General features: G+C 41.7%; 1 protein-coding gene across 8 annotated transcripts in view; it reads right to left on the bottom strand.

The window, feature by feature from the left end:
- Positions 1-15,476, bottom strand: part of NALCN (sodium leak channel, non-selective) — a 187,514-nt gene that overhangs the window by 62,484 nt on the left and 109,554 nt on the right. For all 8 annotated transcript variants that reach the window (XM_082218531.1, XM_082218533.1, XM_082218532.1 and 5 more), the window contains 3 exons: positions 10,778-10,969; positions 5,890-6,027; positions 2,531-2,605 (listed from right to left, as the gene is read on the bottom strand). In XM_082218531.1, the coding sequence (XP_082074657.1) occupies positions 2,531-2,605; positions 5,890-6,027; positions 10,778-10,969 (405 nt within the window). The remainder of the gene's footprint in view (positions 1-2,530; positions 2,606-5,889; positions 6,028-10,777; positions 10,970-15,476) is intronic.

Raw genomic sequence — 15,476 nt, 5'->3', positions numbered from 1 at the left:
CTACCAGTATGAGTTTGACTAAACTGCAGGAGGAAGTGGAAGACAGGAGTGCCTGGCGTGCTCTGTTCCATGGGGTCACGAAGAGTCGGTCACGACTAAACGACTAAACAACTAAACAACTAAACAACTAAACAACAACAACCTAAAACTGCTAGTCAGCAGCAGCAGCAGCATGCACAGGGACCAGTTCCTGCAACAAACCTAGGTGTCTGCTCTTTCTCCATATCCACTCAGGCAAACCTATTGCAGTTACTAACAATGTGAGTTGCAACATCAAGGGCTCATTCACTTGTTCACCTTTTAATGTGTTTTAGGCTATCAACCGCTAGCAACAACCTTCTGTGTTGTACATAGGACCAATAGGGCAGACCCTATACAAAAGAATGAATGTACACAATTCTGATACCATAAATGGCAACAAACAGAAATAAGAAAACTTTCTAACCTACCAGGCCACTCTATCACTGGCATTAAGACTGTCATTCTTGAACTGCAGGACTTCAAAGAGAAACTCCCGCATGAAATTGCAGCTTATCAGGAAGTTCATTTCTATTCATTTGGGCCTCAGTAAAGACAATGGGTGACACCCAACTCAGTCAGAGTAGACCCACTGAAATCAATTCATTTCATTGCTTTCAATAGGTCTAATCTGGTTATGACTAACACTGGATATCAGCCGTTTTCCCTGTCTTACTTGATGTTTTAATTTACTCAGCAATGCTAAGATGATTGTGTTATCATCAAATACTGCCCTTGAGAATTTTTTTTAAAAAAACTGTCCAGTAGCACCACCAACACGGCTACCTACCTGAATCTGCCATTGAGAAGTCACTGTGCTTATTCTGCATACATTTTAATTGAATTCTTACAGGCTGTACAATTTCCATTCATTGCCATTTAACCTCAAACACAAACATGTATCAATATATCTATTTCCTTTACATGGTTGCTAAGGAGTATAGCATCAGATGCATTATTATTATTAAGATTTTTTTTTATATAAAGAAGATTGCAAACCGTATTTTTCGCTCTATAGGACGCACTTTTTCCCCTTCAAAAATGAAGGGGAAATGTGTGTGCGTCCTATGGAGCGAAGACTCCATAGCCCCGTGACCCTCTCCCGGCTGGAGAGGTGACGCGCGGCTATGGCAGGATCCTCTATAGCCGAGCGTCACCTCTCCAGCTGGGAGAGCGCGCGCAGGGCTAAAGATGCCCCCCGCGACCCTCTCCCAGCTGGAGAGGTGATGCGCGACTATGGCAGCGCCTTTCCGCTGCTCCCTGACCCGCTCTTTGGGGCTGGTGGTGGGCTTCCCCCCGCCAGCCCCAAAGAGCAGGTCGAAAGGAACCTGAAGCCTGGGGAGCGAGAGGGGTCAGTGCACACCGACCCCTCTCGCTCTCCAGGCTTCCAAGGTAGCCGCCTGAACGCACCCCAAATGGCACCTTGTTTTAGAGCAGGAAAACAAGAAGGGGAAAATTCTCCCCCTCTCTGCGCAGTGCCTCCTGCCACTTCGCTGAAGGGGCGCTGGGCAGAGAGGGGGAAATTTTTTTTTCTTGTTCTCCCCCCTCTAAAACAAGGAGCGTCCTTTTGTCCGGTGCGTCCTATGGTGCGAAAAATACGGTAATTCAAATTACCCCAATACTATCAAGGTACTTTCACCTCATAGAATGGCTTAAATACCCTCAGACTTATGGATTTCCGTGGGACACAGAATCAACAACAGAATAATATCATGTGTAAAGTTGCATAAAATGGATAACAAAACATATTGAAAGAAACTTATTTTATATAGAGAAAGAGAGGGACAATTTAAGCCACAGCACAAGACAGCATTGAATAGACACTTCTGAGCTATTTGCATAGTACTACTGAATTTGCAAGGAGGTTCACAATATGCTCTTTTACACACCTTTTACACACCACTGCAAACTAAGTGTAGTGCCATGACTGCTTTCATTGCTGGTATGGCAACAGAAGCATATTGGTAAAAATATTAATGGTACGCAGCTTTGCATGTGCAACTTTCTGCGTGGTGATGGTGTTGAGTAAAGAGTGCATCTGCTAAGTTCAGAAACAAGTTTCTAGATTTTACTTACAGATGGTTAATAAAAATAAGGCATGAAACAGCCATGTTTTGTATCCTCCACACACGTTCCAGCATGTATTGGGATGTACATGCATGTACATTGCCTCTCCCAAATGTCCTCTTTTGCATCAAAATGGAGTGCATCAGGACCTAGGACCGGACTCAGCAAACCCAACACAAGGATTCCAGCTAGCGCAACAGGCCTCCCCCCCCCACATGGCCCCCACAGCTCCCCTAAATCTGCTCTGGGGAGTCAGGAAAACTCCCAAAACACTACACAGGGGAGGGAAGGGGAGAGCATTCTGTCAGGCAAGCAGAAAGTAAACTATATAGGCATTTTAATTAGTTCACATTCTCGAAAAGGTGGTTGACATCTGCATTTTCCTAGAAAAATGAGGACACAATATTGCTTTGTTGCAATTAATATCCAACATGAAAAAGCTTACTTGCTTAAGTTTCTTTAGATCTTCATCAAGTTCCAAGTTGTCCAAAATAACAGCAACAAACAAACTCAGCAGAATCTACAAAAGGATTTCAAAAACAGAGCCCAATATTAGAAGCGGATAATGAAAGCCTCCCTCTACCAAATAGAAAAAATAACTTTGTCAGTGACAACACGTAAAAGGGGCTTCCTTTTCTCTTGGATCCTGGGTGTGTCAATCACAGAAGTAAGATTTATTTTATGTACATTACATTTTGCAGTGTTTGGTTTCACACTTTACCTCTAAGGTCTGTTTTGGGTTATGTTTTGTAAGGAAAGGCAACCAGTAAGTGGAAATATAATGATGATGATAATAATGATAATGGCCGATTCCTTACAAGGGCAAAGTACCTGTTTGGAGAGAGATCTGCATGGAGTTCAATATGTACGACATGGATGGTTTGCATGGACTTGCCAGTCCCCAAATGGCTCTGCTGTGATGCCTGCATGTGCTGAGGAGAAACGAGCTCTATGGAGATACGCCCAAGATGGAGATGGATTGTACTAATTAGTTGGCTTATTAACCAGCACCATTTTCTGGAGTTGGCTCTTTACAAGGGACTAGAACCACCAAGTCACCATGCATCCAATTCACAGGGTCTGCTCTAAAGGATATCATAAAGGTAAAGGGTAAAGGGACCCCTGACCACTAGGTCCAGTCGTGGCCGACTCTGGGGTTGCGGCACTCATCTCGCTTTATTGGCCGAGGGAGCCGGCGTACAGCTTCCGGGTCATGTGGCCAGCATGACTAAGCCGCGTCTGGTAAACCAGAGCAGTGCACAGAAACGCCGTTTACCTTCCCACCGGAGTGGTACCTATTTATCTACTTGAACTTTGAGGTGCTTTCGAACTGCTAGGTGGGCAGGAGCAGGGACTGAGCAATGGGAGCTCACCCCATCGCGGGGATTCGAACCACCGACCTTCTGATCGACAAGTCCTAGGCTCTGTGGTTTAACCCACAGCACCACCTGCGTCCCTAAAGGATATCATGGGCAACTAAAAAAAAAAAAGTATGCTAAAAGATGTGCATTTATGAAAAATTTGTTCTTCCTTGCCACCAAATGGTGCTCAAATTTAATAATAATAACTATTATTATTATTATTATTATTATTATTATTATTATTATTATACTTCACCCACCTGACTGGGTTTAATAATAATATAAATGCTATTAAATACAATAAAATAGCAATTATGGAACATTTTGGACTGCATTTTTTTTACAAAAATGTAAATATTTAGCTCAACTCTGTTTCAGACTGTGGCCCTAGCTAGAATGATATTGAAAAGCTGTGCCTGATATTATCAAGGAATTGTGCAGTAGCTGTGAAATACGCTGCAGTTTAATCTGTGGTTATTTCCAGTCTCTATAGCTGAGAATGATAGACACACAATGGAGATTTTTTTACCGAATGTCAAAAACAAATCTAGAACATTATCACAAAAGAACAGTTAAACCTCAGCTTGTTATTTGTTTAACTTCTTCCATTCCCTTCTGGATTTTAATAATAGACTTTACTCTGAACACAGTTTTTGTTTTTCAGACCTAAACTCCATTCCAGCTTCTGCTGTGAAAGCTATTCATTTCTCTCCAGCTCTCTACAGATCCAGCTCCAAGTGCATACAATTAGCACTTTTGAGCTTTAACCCGCCTTCTCATTCTCATTTACTGCAAAATTTTCCTGATCTTTTATCCACTTGTCATTGTGTCACCATATATTCTTAGGGCTTCACTTCCCTTCTTCCCCTCTTTTTTAAGCAGTGGAAATAAACTGAACCCCCCTTAGTAATGTGGTGGGGCTGGTTCTGTTCCTCAAACAGTGGTGGTGTGACCACTTTACAAATGTAATAGAGAAGTGGCAAATCTCACTGCAATTGCATCATCTTGCAGTGTGTGTGTGTGTGTGTGTGTGTGTGTGTGTGGTTTTAGGAGGGGGTGGGGAAGGTGGACTGTACTATGAAAACTCAATATGCATTCCAGATGTAGGGTCTGCCCTATCTGAACCAAAGAGGGAAAGGAACTATCACTCCATCATGCAGCTGTGGTGAGTTTCATAAAAGCTCCATCTCCTTCATTGTGAAGTGAATTGCAGAAGACAACCAACTTCTTTAAACCACTCTAGAGTTCTGTTGGAGTGGAACCAACCAGTTATTCTTAGGAACTTGGGATAGGGGGTGGGGTATAGGATTTATTTAGGGACTTTGAGATCCCTGAAAAACTGCTCTGCTGGGCCCACATGGAGCGCATTGCAATAAGGCTTGAGGTCACCAGTGACCATAATCTGTGAATCATGACAGCTAGAGGGAAAGTACAGTGATGATCGGTGTAGGTTTCTGCTTCACTGTAGTCCTCGATTTCATTGGGAATTGTGACAGGTACCCTGTCTTCTCTTGCAGAGCAATGGGTCTGTTAACAAGAAGGTTGGTGGTTCGAGTCCACCCAGTGACAGCTGTGGGCAGCATTCCTGCATTGCAGAGCGTTGGACTAGATGACACTTGGGATCCCTTCCCAACTCCACAATTCTATGATTTCATGATTGTAGGTAGCATCTGCAATATTATATTATGAAAAGGAGTATGGTTGTGGTTTACGAATAACTTCCTGTGCTAGTGCAAAGACTGGCCACCATAAGCTGCAGGACTGAACTTCAGGTTCCATCAAATAATTAAAACAGGGGAAATCTAGACACAAAGGGGCAAGCTTCCACCTGCGAAACCATGCTGAACACTCATTTGCCATTCTGTGTGCCTAGTTTACTGTGCTACCTGTGAGTGCTTCCATACCAAAACCAGTATGGAGAGCCAGTGTGGTGTAGTGGTTAAGAGTGACAGACTCGTAATCTGGGGAACCGGGTTCGCGTCCCCGCTCCTCCACATGCAGCTGCTGGGTGACCTTGGGCTAGTCACACTTCTCTGACGTCTCTCAGCCTCACTCACCTCACAGAGTGTTTGTTGTGGGGGAGGAAGGGAAAGGAGAATGTTAGCTGCTTTGAGACTCCTTCGGGTAGTGATAAAGCGGGATATCAAATCCAAACTCTTCTTCTTCAATATGCTACAGGGAGGCAATGCAGGGCAAAAGTAGATGCTATACTGGCTATTGCTTGCCCCATGCTAGTTGAGTTAAAGGGAATGCGGGAGTAGAGAGAGAATCACCTGCGGGAGACAATACTGAGCTCGATCAACCAGTAGTCTGACTCAATACAAGGCAGCTTCCTCAGACAGTTGTAAAATCTGATTTCTCCTGTGCCTCGTTTCATCCACATATGAGCACGAGCAACATTTCAGAAAAGTAAATACAGGAAACAGCAAGGCATACAACATACCAGGGTAGCAAAAAGATGATAAAGTATGAAGTAGATAGCGACAACAGGTGCCCACATATGCCCGACAGCATTAAGAGTTTGATCCATGACATCTACCCATCCTTCCTGTGTAAGGATCTGGAACATGGACATAAAAGCCTAGAAGAGAACATAATCAAACACAAAGCTCAGTTGGGCGCGCTTTATCGAAACAAGCGAATAATATCCTGAACCCAATATCCGTGTCTGCAATTGCATGCAGCAATCATAACCTTGCTAGCTAAAATGTGGGTGGAGTTTGGTTTCCTGCTTGTAAAAATGCAATGGGTCACTATAAGACTGTTTTCAGTGCCTCAGAGTTCTGCTTGCTAAGATTCCCAACTACCTTAGTCTACTCCTATATGTTGTTGTGATATCGCAGGCAGGCATTTTTACCCAGAGCATATGATGATCCTGTATGCATGCTGGTTTTTCCTCATCATCAGAAGCAAACATGTGGTTGAAAGGAAAGGTGGGCTCAATCTCTCCATAAAACCTAAGGAACAACACTGCACATGAGTAGCTGAGCTGTAAGCTCTTTTTAAATGCCACCTTTAAGCACCTATCCGCTTTCTGTCTATGCCACTGCATTAGGTCTTCACTAGGACTCAAGGTCTGTATAGTTAAAGCTATGGTTTTCCCAGTAGTGATTTATGGAAGTGAGAGCTGGACCATAAAGAAGGCTGATCGCCGAAGAATTGATGCTTTTGAATTATGGTGCTGGAGGAGACTCTTGAGAGTCCCATGGACTGCAAGAAGATCAAACGCATCCATTCTTAAGGAAATCAGCCCTGAGTGCTCACTGGAAGGACAGATCGTGAAGCTGAGGCTCCAATATTTCTCCACCTCATGAGAAGAGAAGACTCCCTGGAAAAGACCCTGATGTTGGGAAAGATGGAGGGCACAAGGAGAAGGGGACGACAGAGGACGAGATGGTTGGATAGTGTTCTCGAAGCTACCAGCATGAGTTTGACCAAACTGTGGGAGGGAGGGGAAGACAGGAGTGCCTGGCGTGCTCTGGTCCATGGGGTCACGAAGAGTCGGACACGACTAAAGGACTAAAGGACTAAACAAGAACAACAACAGGACTCAAGCCTTTAGCCCAGCAGACCCTGCATTCTAGAACTCCGTACAAGTAGCAGTTCTGCAGAAGCTGTATCTATTGCTTTTTTATCAGTTTATCATTATGCTTCTATTGACACTTTTACTGATCTTGTTGTATTCTGTATGTTCTATACTGCCTTGATATATCTTATGAAGGAAGAGTTTATATGAATTTTTCAATAAACGCTAAAAAATAAATACGTCCAATATGGTGAAGTTTCATCACTCATAGATTTCCTCAGATATGTCTCCTTCAGCTTTCTTATATCCATTCATTTGCATAGAGGCTACGTTCAAATAATCTCTTAACTATCAGTGGCCCTGATCCAGCTCTCATCATGAGGTATGAACATGCAACTAGTTGTGTGGGAATATGAATGGGGGATGTACTTTCAGATACACACTGGAATGTGTTTCTTATTCTAAGCAAAATATCACTTGTCGGCTGCATCCTCCCCCTGATGAAGAGTATCCTATCTATTTCCAATTTATACCCACAATTTCCAATCCAGAGTGATATTCAGACATAAGCCTGCTTAACTGGGTCAGGGTGACAGTGTACATATCTTGTTCATGGTTTATTTGATCTTTTCGGCATCTCTATATCATTTATATCTCAATAGCTTAGAAAGTGTAGCAAGTTTCACTTAAAATGAAACTTTCCTCTCTTCTTTCTTAATGCCAAATAAATTCATTTTCTACAGCATCACATTTTAGAAAGGACAAATGTGATGCTAAAACAAAAAAACCAGACAACCAAACCTTCCATTTAAAACATGCTTCATTCTAATGTTACTCCACGTAAATCTTTCCTATTATTAAAGTTCTCTGTATCGGAAAACACCAGTTTAAAGAAAATGCTAAGGCAGTATACAGTGATTTTAAGTTCAGCAAGTAGCAATCTTTCTTTCAGAGCAAGATATTTTTAGTTGAAAGGTACACTTTTCACCATTTATGTTAAAATGAATCTGAAACGCAGCTACCTAGCTGACAGAACCAACAGCTGTGAAAATGAGACCTGGAGATTTATGCAAATGGAGGGATTTTGAATTAATTCATGTTGTGTGGCTGTGTGGTGGAGGCTTCAAGTTCCTTTTGATCCCCCCCCCTTTCTGAAGATTAGTTAGAGATTCTGATACTGGTAATCAACTAGAAATTATTTCCAAAATACAATATAAACCGACCAATGCTAAAATGCATTAGAGACCACTATTTTTGGTTCATCCATCAATCAGTGTTAACATCGTCCAGTATTAAGGTCTGAAATGGTAGCATTATACAGAGTTCTCCCATTCTACAACATTCAGTGCAATCTGTCTCACGCAATACAATCTTGCCTGATGTCGTTACACGTATCCCCCCATTTAGGCATGTTCAAGTGTGGGGACACACTTGAAGAGCCTCAGCAAAGCCTCACTGTGCTTCTAGCTCATGAGGAAACCCTCCCCAGAGCCCAAAGAAGACATTTTCTGGGCTCTGGGGAGGGTCTCCACAAGAGCTGGAGGGGCAGCGGGCCTTGCCCCATAAGTGCAGGTCTTCCCTCAAAAAGCATTGTGCTCAACTGTTGAAACTCTAGTTTCTCATCTGTACCAGCCAAGCCCTATGAAATAAATACAATTTCTCATGAGAGAGGGCAGCCAATTTAATTGCAAAAATTCAAGGTAATAAAATGTTCCATATTTTCTTTAGTGTGGACATGACTTTGCAAGTGACAAATCCAAGAAATGGAAGGAAACACACTTGAAGAAGTCCATTTCAGAGGCTCACACTGACCTGAAAACAAATCTATCAGACCACATAAGAAGACAAAAATGGTCCAGAGAATGCTGTGTTCGGTAACCATAGTGACCATAAGCTTCTACTTATTTACTGTTTGTCAGGTAACCATGTGAAAGCATGCAATTTAGAGGCATTAGGAAATGAAGGTTGTCTGCCTTTTCTTCCCCTTTTTTTCAAAAAACCCACAATGTTCCTATAGCGCTTTTGCTTCCCCCCTTTTTTTTTAGTTCTAGGCTTTTGATTCAGCGACATTAATGGACATAGTAATCAATAGTTCCCATTTGGCTCAGCACACTTGCTTTTCAGCATCTAGGGAAATGGCAGAAAGAAAGGTACCATGACAGCAAGCAACTGCCATTTTTTACTTTTGCTCTTGCTTAGTGGCAAGCAATACAGGACAGCAAGAGGGTATGCCAACAATTGGCTTGTGGATATTGGGACACTTCACGTATTCACTTTGTATGACATCTTAGCGCTGCACAGTATCAATCTATCATCACATCACACCACACAATATGTGCAGAAGCTTCTATTAGCTGAGACAACTCTTAAGGAAGTTTCCAGCTTCGATTATATTGGCATGTCTGATTTCAAAATTCCCCCTTTTTTCTGTTAGAAAAAGAAACCTCCACTTGAACTTATTTTAGTCAGAGTATCCAGAATTATAAAATAACATATTTTGCCTCTCTCTTTCCATTCCACATTTTCTAGATGGGGAGCTAATGGGTTGTTTATCAGTGACATTTATTTGGTTGAAAGGCCCTGATCAGAACATTTCCTGACATTACCTGCACCTCATTCTCTGTTCATTCCAGTACATTTTAACACTTTGGCTGGAAAATCCCATGTCACCACATTCAGTGGTTTTAAAAGAACCCAAACTAAATAGCAGCTGATTTTGCCATCTTATTTAACCTCATGATCAGGCCAGCCCTTCTCACCGTAACTGTTATGCATCGTTCACTTTAGCTATAGACTGGAGCATTACGTTATGGCAGCTTGTGAAAACATGGCCTGGATGTCTTGCAAAGAGTCTAGTCTACAGGTTCTGACATTTTCAACCCCCAGAGCCTACTTGGAAGGACTGAAAATGATTGAGGCCTAAGAGGCACAAAATGGCTGTTCAGGGCCAAAGATGGCGGCAGAGTTTGTTCTAAACAGGTGGCAGTTACTAAGATTGCTTTCTATGGATGTCGTATTTCTTATTCTGATCCAAGGACACATTTCTCACCCTGAGTTACAGCTCTCCTCGTTTATTCTTCTGTGTTTACACAAAAAATGAAGGAAAGCAGTCTGGATCTTGCTACTGCTGTCCCTGTCTCTGAAGCTAAGTGCCTGGATGATCAGTGCCTGAGGGGATATCATTGGGGAACTACTCTGAAAAATCTGGAGAAAGGGGCAGGAAAAAGGGGGAAGAGATCTTACGTTGAAATGAATATGTAAGGTTTTTTTCCAACACTGGCATTGCACTAGTTGAACTGGTATCAGCTCACACTATGAGACTTCCCCTTCCTTTTATCCTGCTTGATGCCACCCTTCAAAATCTGCTCTTGAGCTTTGGAGGACCCTCTGAAGCAAATCTGGGGTGTGTGCAAGGGGCTGTAGAGGGATAAGGGAAGGAGAAGTTCTATTAAGGGTGTAAAGCCTGCTTGTGTAGCACTGGACACAACCCAATGACTCACAGAGCAGTACCTGTAAAGCTATTTTTAGAGTTGTTTTGGGGTCCAGAAGGCAGCACAGGATTTAAAAACTAAATGAAGTAAATAAACAAAAGGCATTACACAGCTTTCCACAGTACATTCCACAAAGCAATAGAAACGCGCAAACCCCACCCCCCAACCAACACACAGGAACAACATGATCTTTGCCCACACCTTCCAAACAGCTGGCGTTAACAAAGCTAGAATTAAAAGAAAAAGGCATTTGTAAGAAAGACGACAGAATCATAGCTGATTGCTTGATTGGTTGGTTGTTGTTTTACACTTACCCTTGGAAATGTTGTAAATCTGTCTAGCTCTTCCACAAAACAGAACATCTGCAAACTGATTGCTGACATTACAATTAATAAGCTGGCAGTAAATACAACTAAACTCCCAAGTTTTTTCCCGGGTCCAAAAATCTTATACACAAAGTCTTCCAGAGCAGGAGAAATCTTTATAAGTCGAACTACCCTGAGCACCTGCAAGAGGAAAGGAAATATGTTATTGATCTGACTGTAGGGTGTCAAATGGGTATAACACTGAAGGTTCTATTTCAAGTAGGCTCCTAGCATTAAGTACCATGTGTTGAATGGGAAAGTGACAAATGTCCTGGTCCATTGATTTCCTTCAGGTTTTCTATTGCTTCTTACAGCATATTGTTACAGCGCGTTAATTTAAAAAGGGTTAGTGAGGCTCAAAAAGAGCGAAGCATTGAAAGACAGGACCACAGATCAACTAACCATTGCTTTGATCTTGAAAAACCATATGTCAGTTCTTAAGTTCTATATATCAGTGTAGTGCAGGCATAGGCAAACTTGGCTCTCCAGGTGTTTTTGGACTACAACTCCCATCATCCCTAGCTAACAGGACCAGTGGTCAGGGATGATGGGAGTTGTAGTCCCAAAACATCTGGAGGGCTGAGTTTGCCTATGCCAAAGGGAGTGTGTACAAGGTTTCATGGGGTTTTAGGCTCATATAATATTATCCTAAATGTCCCACCTTCACCCCAAAACACAATACTGGTTAATCATGGCTAGTGCAGTTACTTAAAAATATAAATATAAAGCTTTTTTTAAAACACACACACACAAAAAAGATGTATTTGAAAAACACTGCACCTTAAAACAAACAGAAGCATTGATGTGGTCAAAATGATCAATATTAGTCATTCCTTAAACTTTAAACTAAAACAAAACGGACAGTAAGCAACTTGCACAAAAGAGAATGATTATGTTACTGCACTGCGAGCACATCAGTTTTCTTTTTCTTTTTGCAAATGTATCTTCAGTTTAAATGCAAGTATTTATTTACAAAAATCAGCCTCGCCTCCTCTGAGAAGCGGACGGTGCCTCAGGGTTTAAACATTTTGGCAATATTTCAGAAATAACTATTTCCAAGACATAGAACTATTGTGTCGAAGTTCTAGAGTGTCCTTGTGTGTTTAGTTATATAACGTCCCCCGCCCACCAGCAGTTGTTTGGCTTGGGACGGAAGTTTCCATCGGAGCAGCTCACTGAGACAGTAGCACAAAGGGTCAATGCCAAGGTCTGATCCATGACAACTATTTAGAGTAAAGTGGGGCGGGGGGGGGAGAGGAGAGGAGAGAGGTACAGCTATCTTGGGGTCCCTTCCTTGGGGTTTCTTCCAACTCTATAATTCTATGAACTTTCAGGAACACATGCTTAGTTTTCCCTTTAGCAGGCCTTCTTCCTTCTTTCATGCTTCCTCTCTCGGTCCAGGATATAAAATTACACGTACTGGTTGCATCTTGCATGTTTACAAAGTGTTCTGGAAAACTAAAGAATCCTCTTGTTGCTGTTTTTGGGGGCCAGCAGAACAGAAGGAACACCATTGGAGTATCGCCCTACAAAGTTGAGATTCTAGGACAAATATGCAGAGTTGAGATTCTAGGACAAATACATAGGAAGGTGCCTTGTTCGGCAGACAAATTAATGAGATGTTTAAGGATGATATGAAGAAAAATGGATTTGGAAATACCAAATCAAAATTTGAAATTGAAATATTGAATAGCAAATATAAAACATTGGCAAAAATGTATTAAATATTGCTGGAATGGCATCTGAAAGATGAAGAAGTAAAGTCAGTAATGATTCATTGGGCTAAAGATTTTGGTTACAAGATAAAGTTAGAAGATTGGGAAAAATTATGGAAAGAAGGAATAAAATTTACAGCGTATAATGCCTTAAGAGAAAATGTGATGAAAATGATGTATAGATGGTATATTACACCGGTGAAGTTAGCCAAACTCTATAGGGTAGATAATAAATGCTGGAAATGTAAGGAAAAGGAAGGTACCTTTTATCGTATGTGGTGGGAATGTAAGAAAGTGAAATGCTTCTGGGATATGATATATAATGAAATTAAGAAAATGTTGAAATATACATATATTAAAAAACCAGAAGCTTTTCTACTGGGAATTGTAGGTACAGACATTAACAGAAAAGATACTAAGCTTTTCCTATATGCAACAACCGCAGCAAGAATTTTATTAGCACAGAAGTGGAAACAAGAGGAATTACCGACAAAGGAAGAATGGCAATTGAAGTTAATGGAGTATGCGGAACTGGCCAAAATGACGGGAATAATCTGAGAACAGCAGGACCAGAAGTTCCTCAAGGACTGGACTAAATTTGTAAATTGCTTGAAAGACAATTGTAGTCAATCAAACACGTTGGTAGGATTGCAAGAAACTTTGTAAGGAAAGGTATAAAAAGCACTGCCGAGAATAAGAAAATATGATGCTTTGAAGTAGTGAAAATGCAGAAATTTGAAATGAAAGATAGAAAATCATAAGGAAGGTTTGAATGAAGTCATGGCCAAACAGTATAATATAAGAGGAGAGATTGTAATGGAAATCATTACTGTAAAATTACTAAAAATGATATGGCAAAAAAAAGGAAGGTGCCTTGTTTGGAGCAAGAACATTGGTTGGTCTTGTCAACAGTGACTGCCAGCAACTCTCCAGCATTTCATACAAGACATTTCCAGCCCTACCTTGAGATACCCAGGATTGAACCAGGAGCTTCTGCGTGAAAAGCATTTGCTCTACCTATGGCCCTTCCTGGGACATATAAAATAACCACACAACAATAATTGCTTACAAATATTAAATGGAATAGGTGGAACATGGAGTGAAACTGCTCTTGCAGATCCTCCTTAGGTGTTAAAAAAGTTTTGTTTTCGTTTTAGATTTTGAGCAGTTTTAGCTGTTCTGGTACAGGTGCCCCTGCCCCCTCTTAAATTGCCTTAATTGACATTTAAGTAGTACATTAATCTTTCCAGGAACTATTCTGCTAGTCCATTTGTTTTCATTAAGAGAGAAAAGGGCAGGGCAATCTTCAAAGTTCTTTACTTCCACCAGTACCTACATTTACTCATGTGCATATGGCCCTGAACATCCGATGGAGGCATTTTGAGTCCTGTGCAGTTCAGTGAAGCTTGCATCATTAAGGTAGTGTGAGGATCGACTTACACTTTTTTCTTTTCATTTTTAATTGCTGCATTGGCTGTTGTGGCTTTAAATCTTGAACATTTGTACCTTGTTGGGGGGAAATGTACAACAACACTATTCATGATGCTAAAGATCATCCATGGAATGATCGTTTCATTGCAGGATATGACTTTGTGATATTCACTGCAATTTTTAACTTCGTATTGTTTTGCCCTACCAATTCTCCAATGAACTCAGGACAGCACCTATTTTCCCCGTTCTCAAATACATCAGCCAATAAGTCTTCGTTTTCCATAAATACTTGAGAGCTATTTGTTCTGGACAGGATAGTCCATAGTAACTGACTTACAAAAGAATCTATTTGGAAATGAATGAGCTGGTTGGGTGGAATGTCCTTTTAGCGCAATCTGGATCTTACTGTTATCCATCCAGAGCAATACTACTGTATTTTTCGCTCCATAAGACGCACCTGACCATAAGACGAACATAGTTTTTAGAGGAGGAAAACAAAGAAAAATATTCTGAACAAAACAGTGGATGTATGATTTTTTGGGTGCAGGCTGTAGCCATAGACATGCTATGTGATCTGATGGTGAATTTGGGGTGAACCAATGCAAAAATCCTGAGGATCCATGTGGATCTGTGCTTTGTAACCACATTTTTGCACCATTGCAGCCCCAGGAAACAGTGAATGTGTGATTTTTTTGGTGCAGGCTGTAGCCATGGACATGCTATGTGATCTGATTGATGGTGAATTTGGGGTGACCCAATGTAAAAATCCTGAGGATCCATGGGCTTTTACCTCTCCCCTCCCAGGCAGCCTCCGCTAGCGTCCCTTATCTCTCTCCCAATCCCACCGATCAGCTGCTTCCTTTCAACACTCCCTTCCCTCTTGTTTGCCTTACTGTCTTTTCCTTAGCCCGAGCAGTTTTTTGCTCCTCCTTTTCTTCTAATTTCTCTCCTCATTGATTTAATCTTTCTGTTTCCCCCCTTTGCAAGTTTGCTGTCTTTACCTCCCCCCTTCCAGGCAGCCTCCTTTATTGCTAGCATCCCTTATCTCCCTCCCCGATCGCTTCCTGATTAGCGGCTACGTTTCCACACCCACTTCCCTCTTTTCTTTTCTTTTTTAAAAAAAGCATGATATGCTTTTTGCCCCTGGGCAATTCGGCTCCAGGGACCACGCATTCACTCCATGACGCACAGACATTTCCCCTCACTTTTTAGGAAGGAAAAAAGTGTGTCTTATGGAGCGAAAAATACGGTACTTCTGCATTTTCAGCCTGCAGGATTCCCCACCCCCATTTCTAGCAGTGTTCCCCTGACCCCCCAAAATGGCTGGGTCCAAATGCCACAGAATGCACAGCTAACCCAAACCTAACTTTCATTGCTGGGATGATTCAGCACTAGCCCATGCCAACTTCCAACTTCAGATCACATTAATGCAGGATGCAATTCAAGCAAAGTTAAGCACCTTTAAATCCTTTTATTTCAGTGGGGAGAACTAAGCACATTTT

This window comes from Podarcis vaucheri (genome assembly GCF_965113315.1).
Source record: "Podarcis vaucheri genome assembly, chromosome: 4".
NCBI lineage: Eukaryota > Metazoa > Chordata > Lepidosauria > Squamata > Lacertidae > Podarcis > Podarcis vaucheri.
The sequence above is the reverse complement of the archived record's forward strand: the minus strand, read 5'-3'. Positions and strand labels throughout refer to the sequence as shown.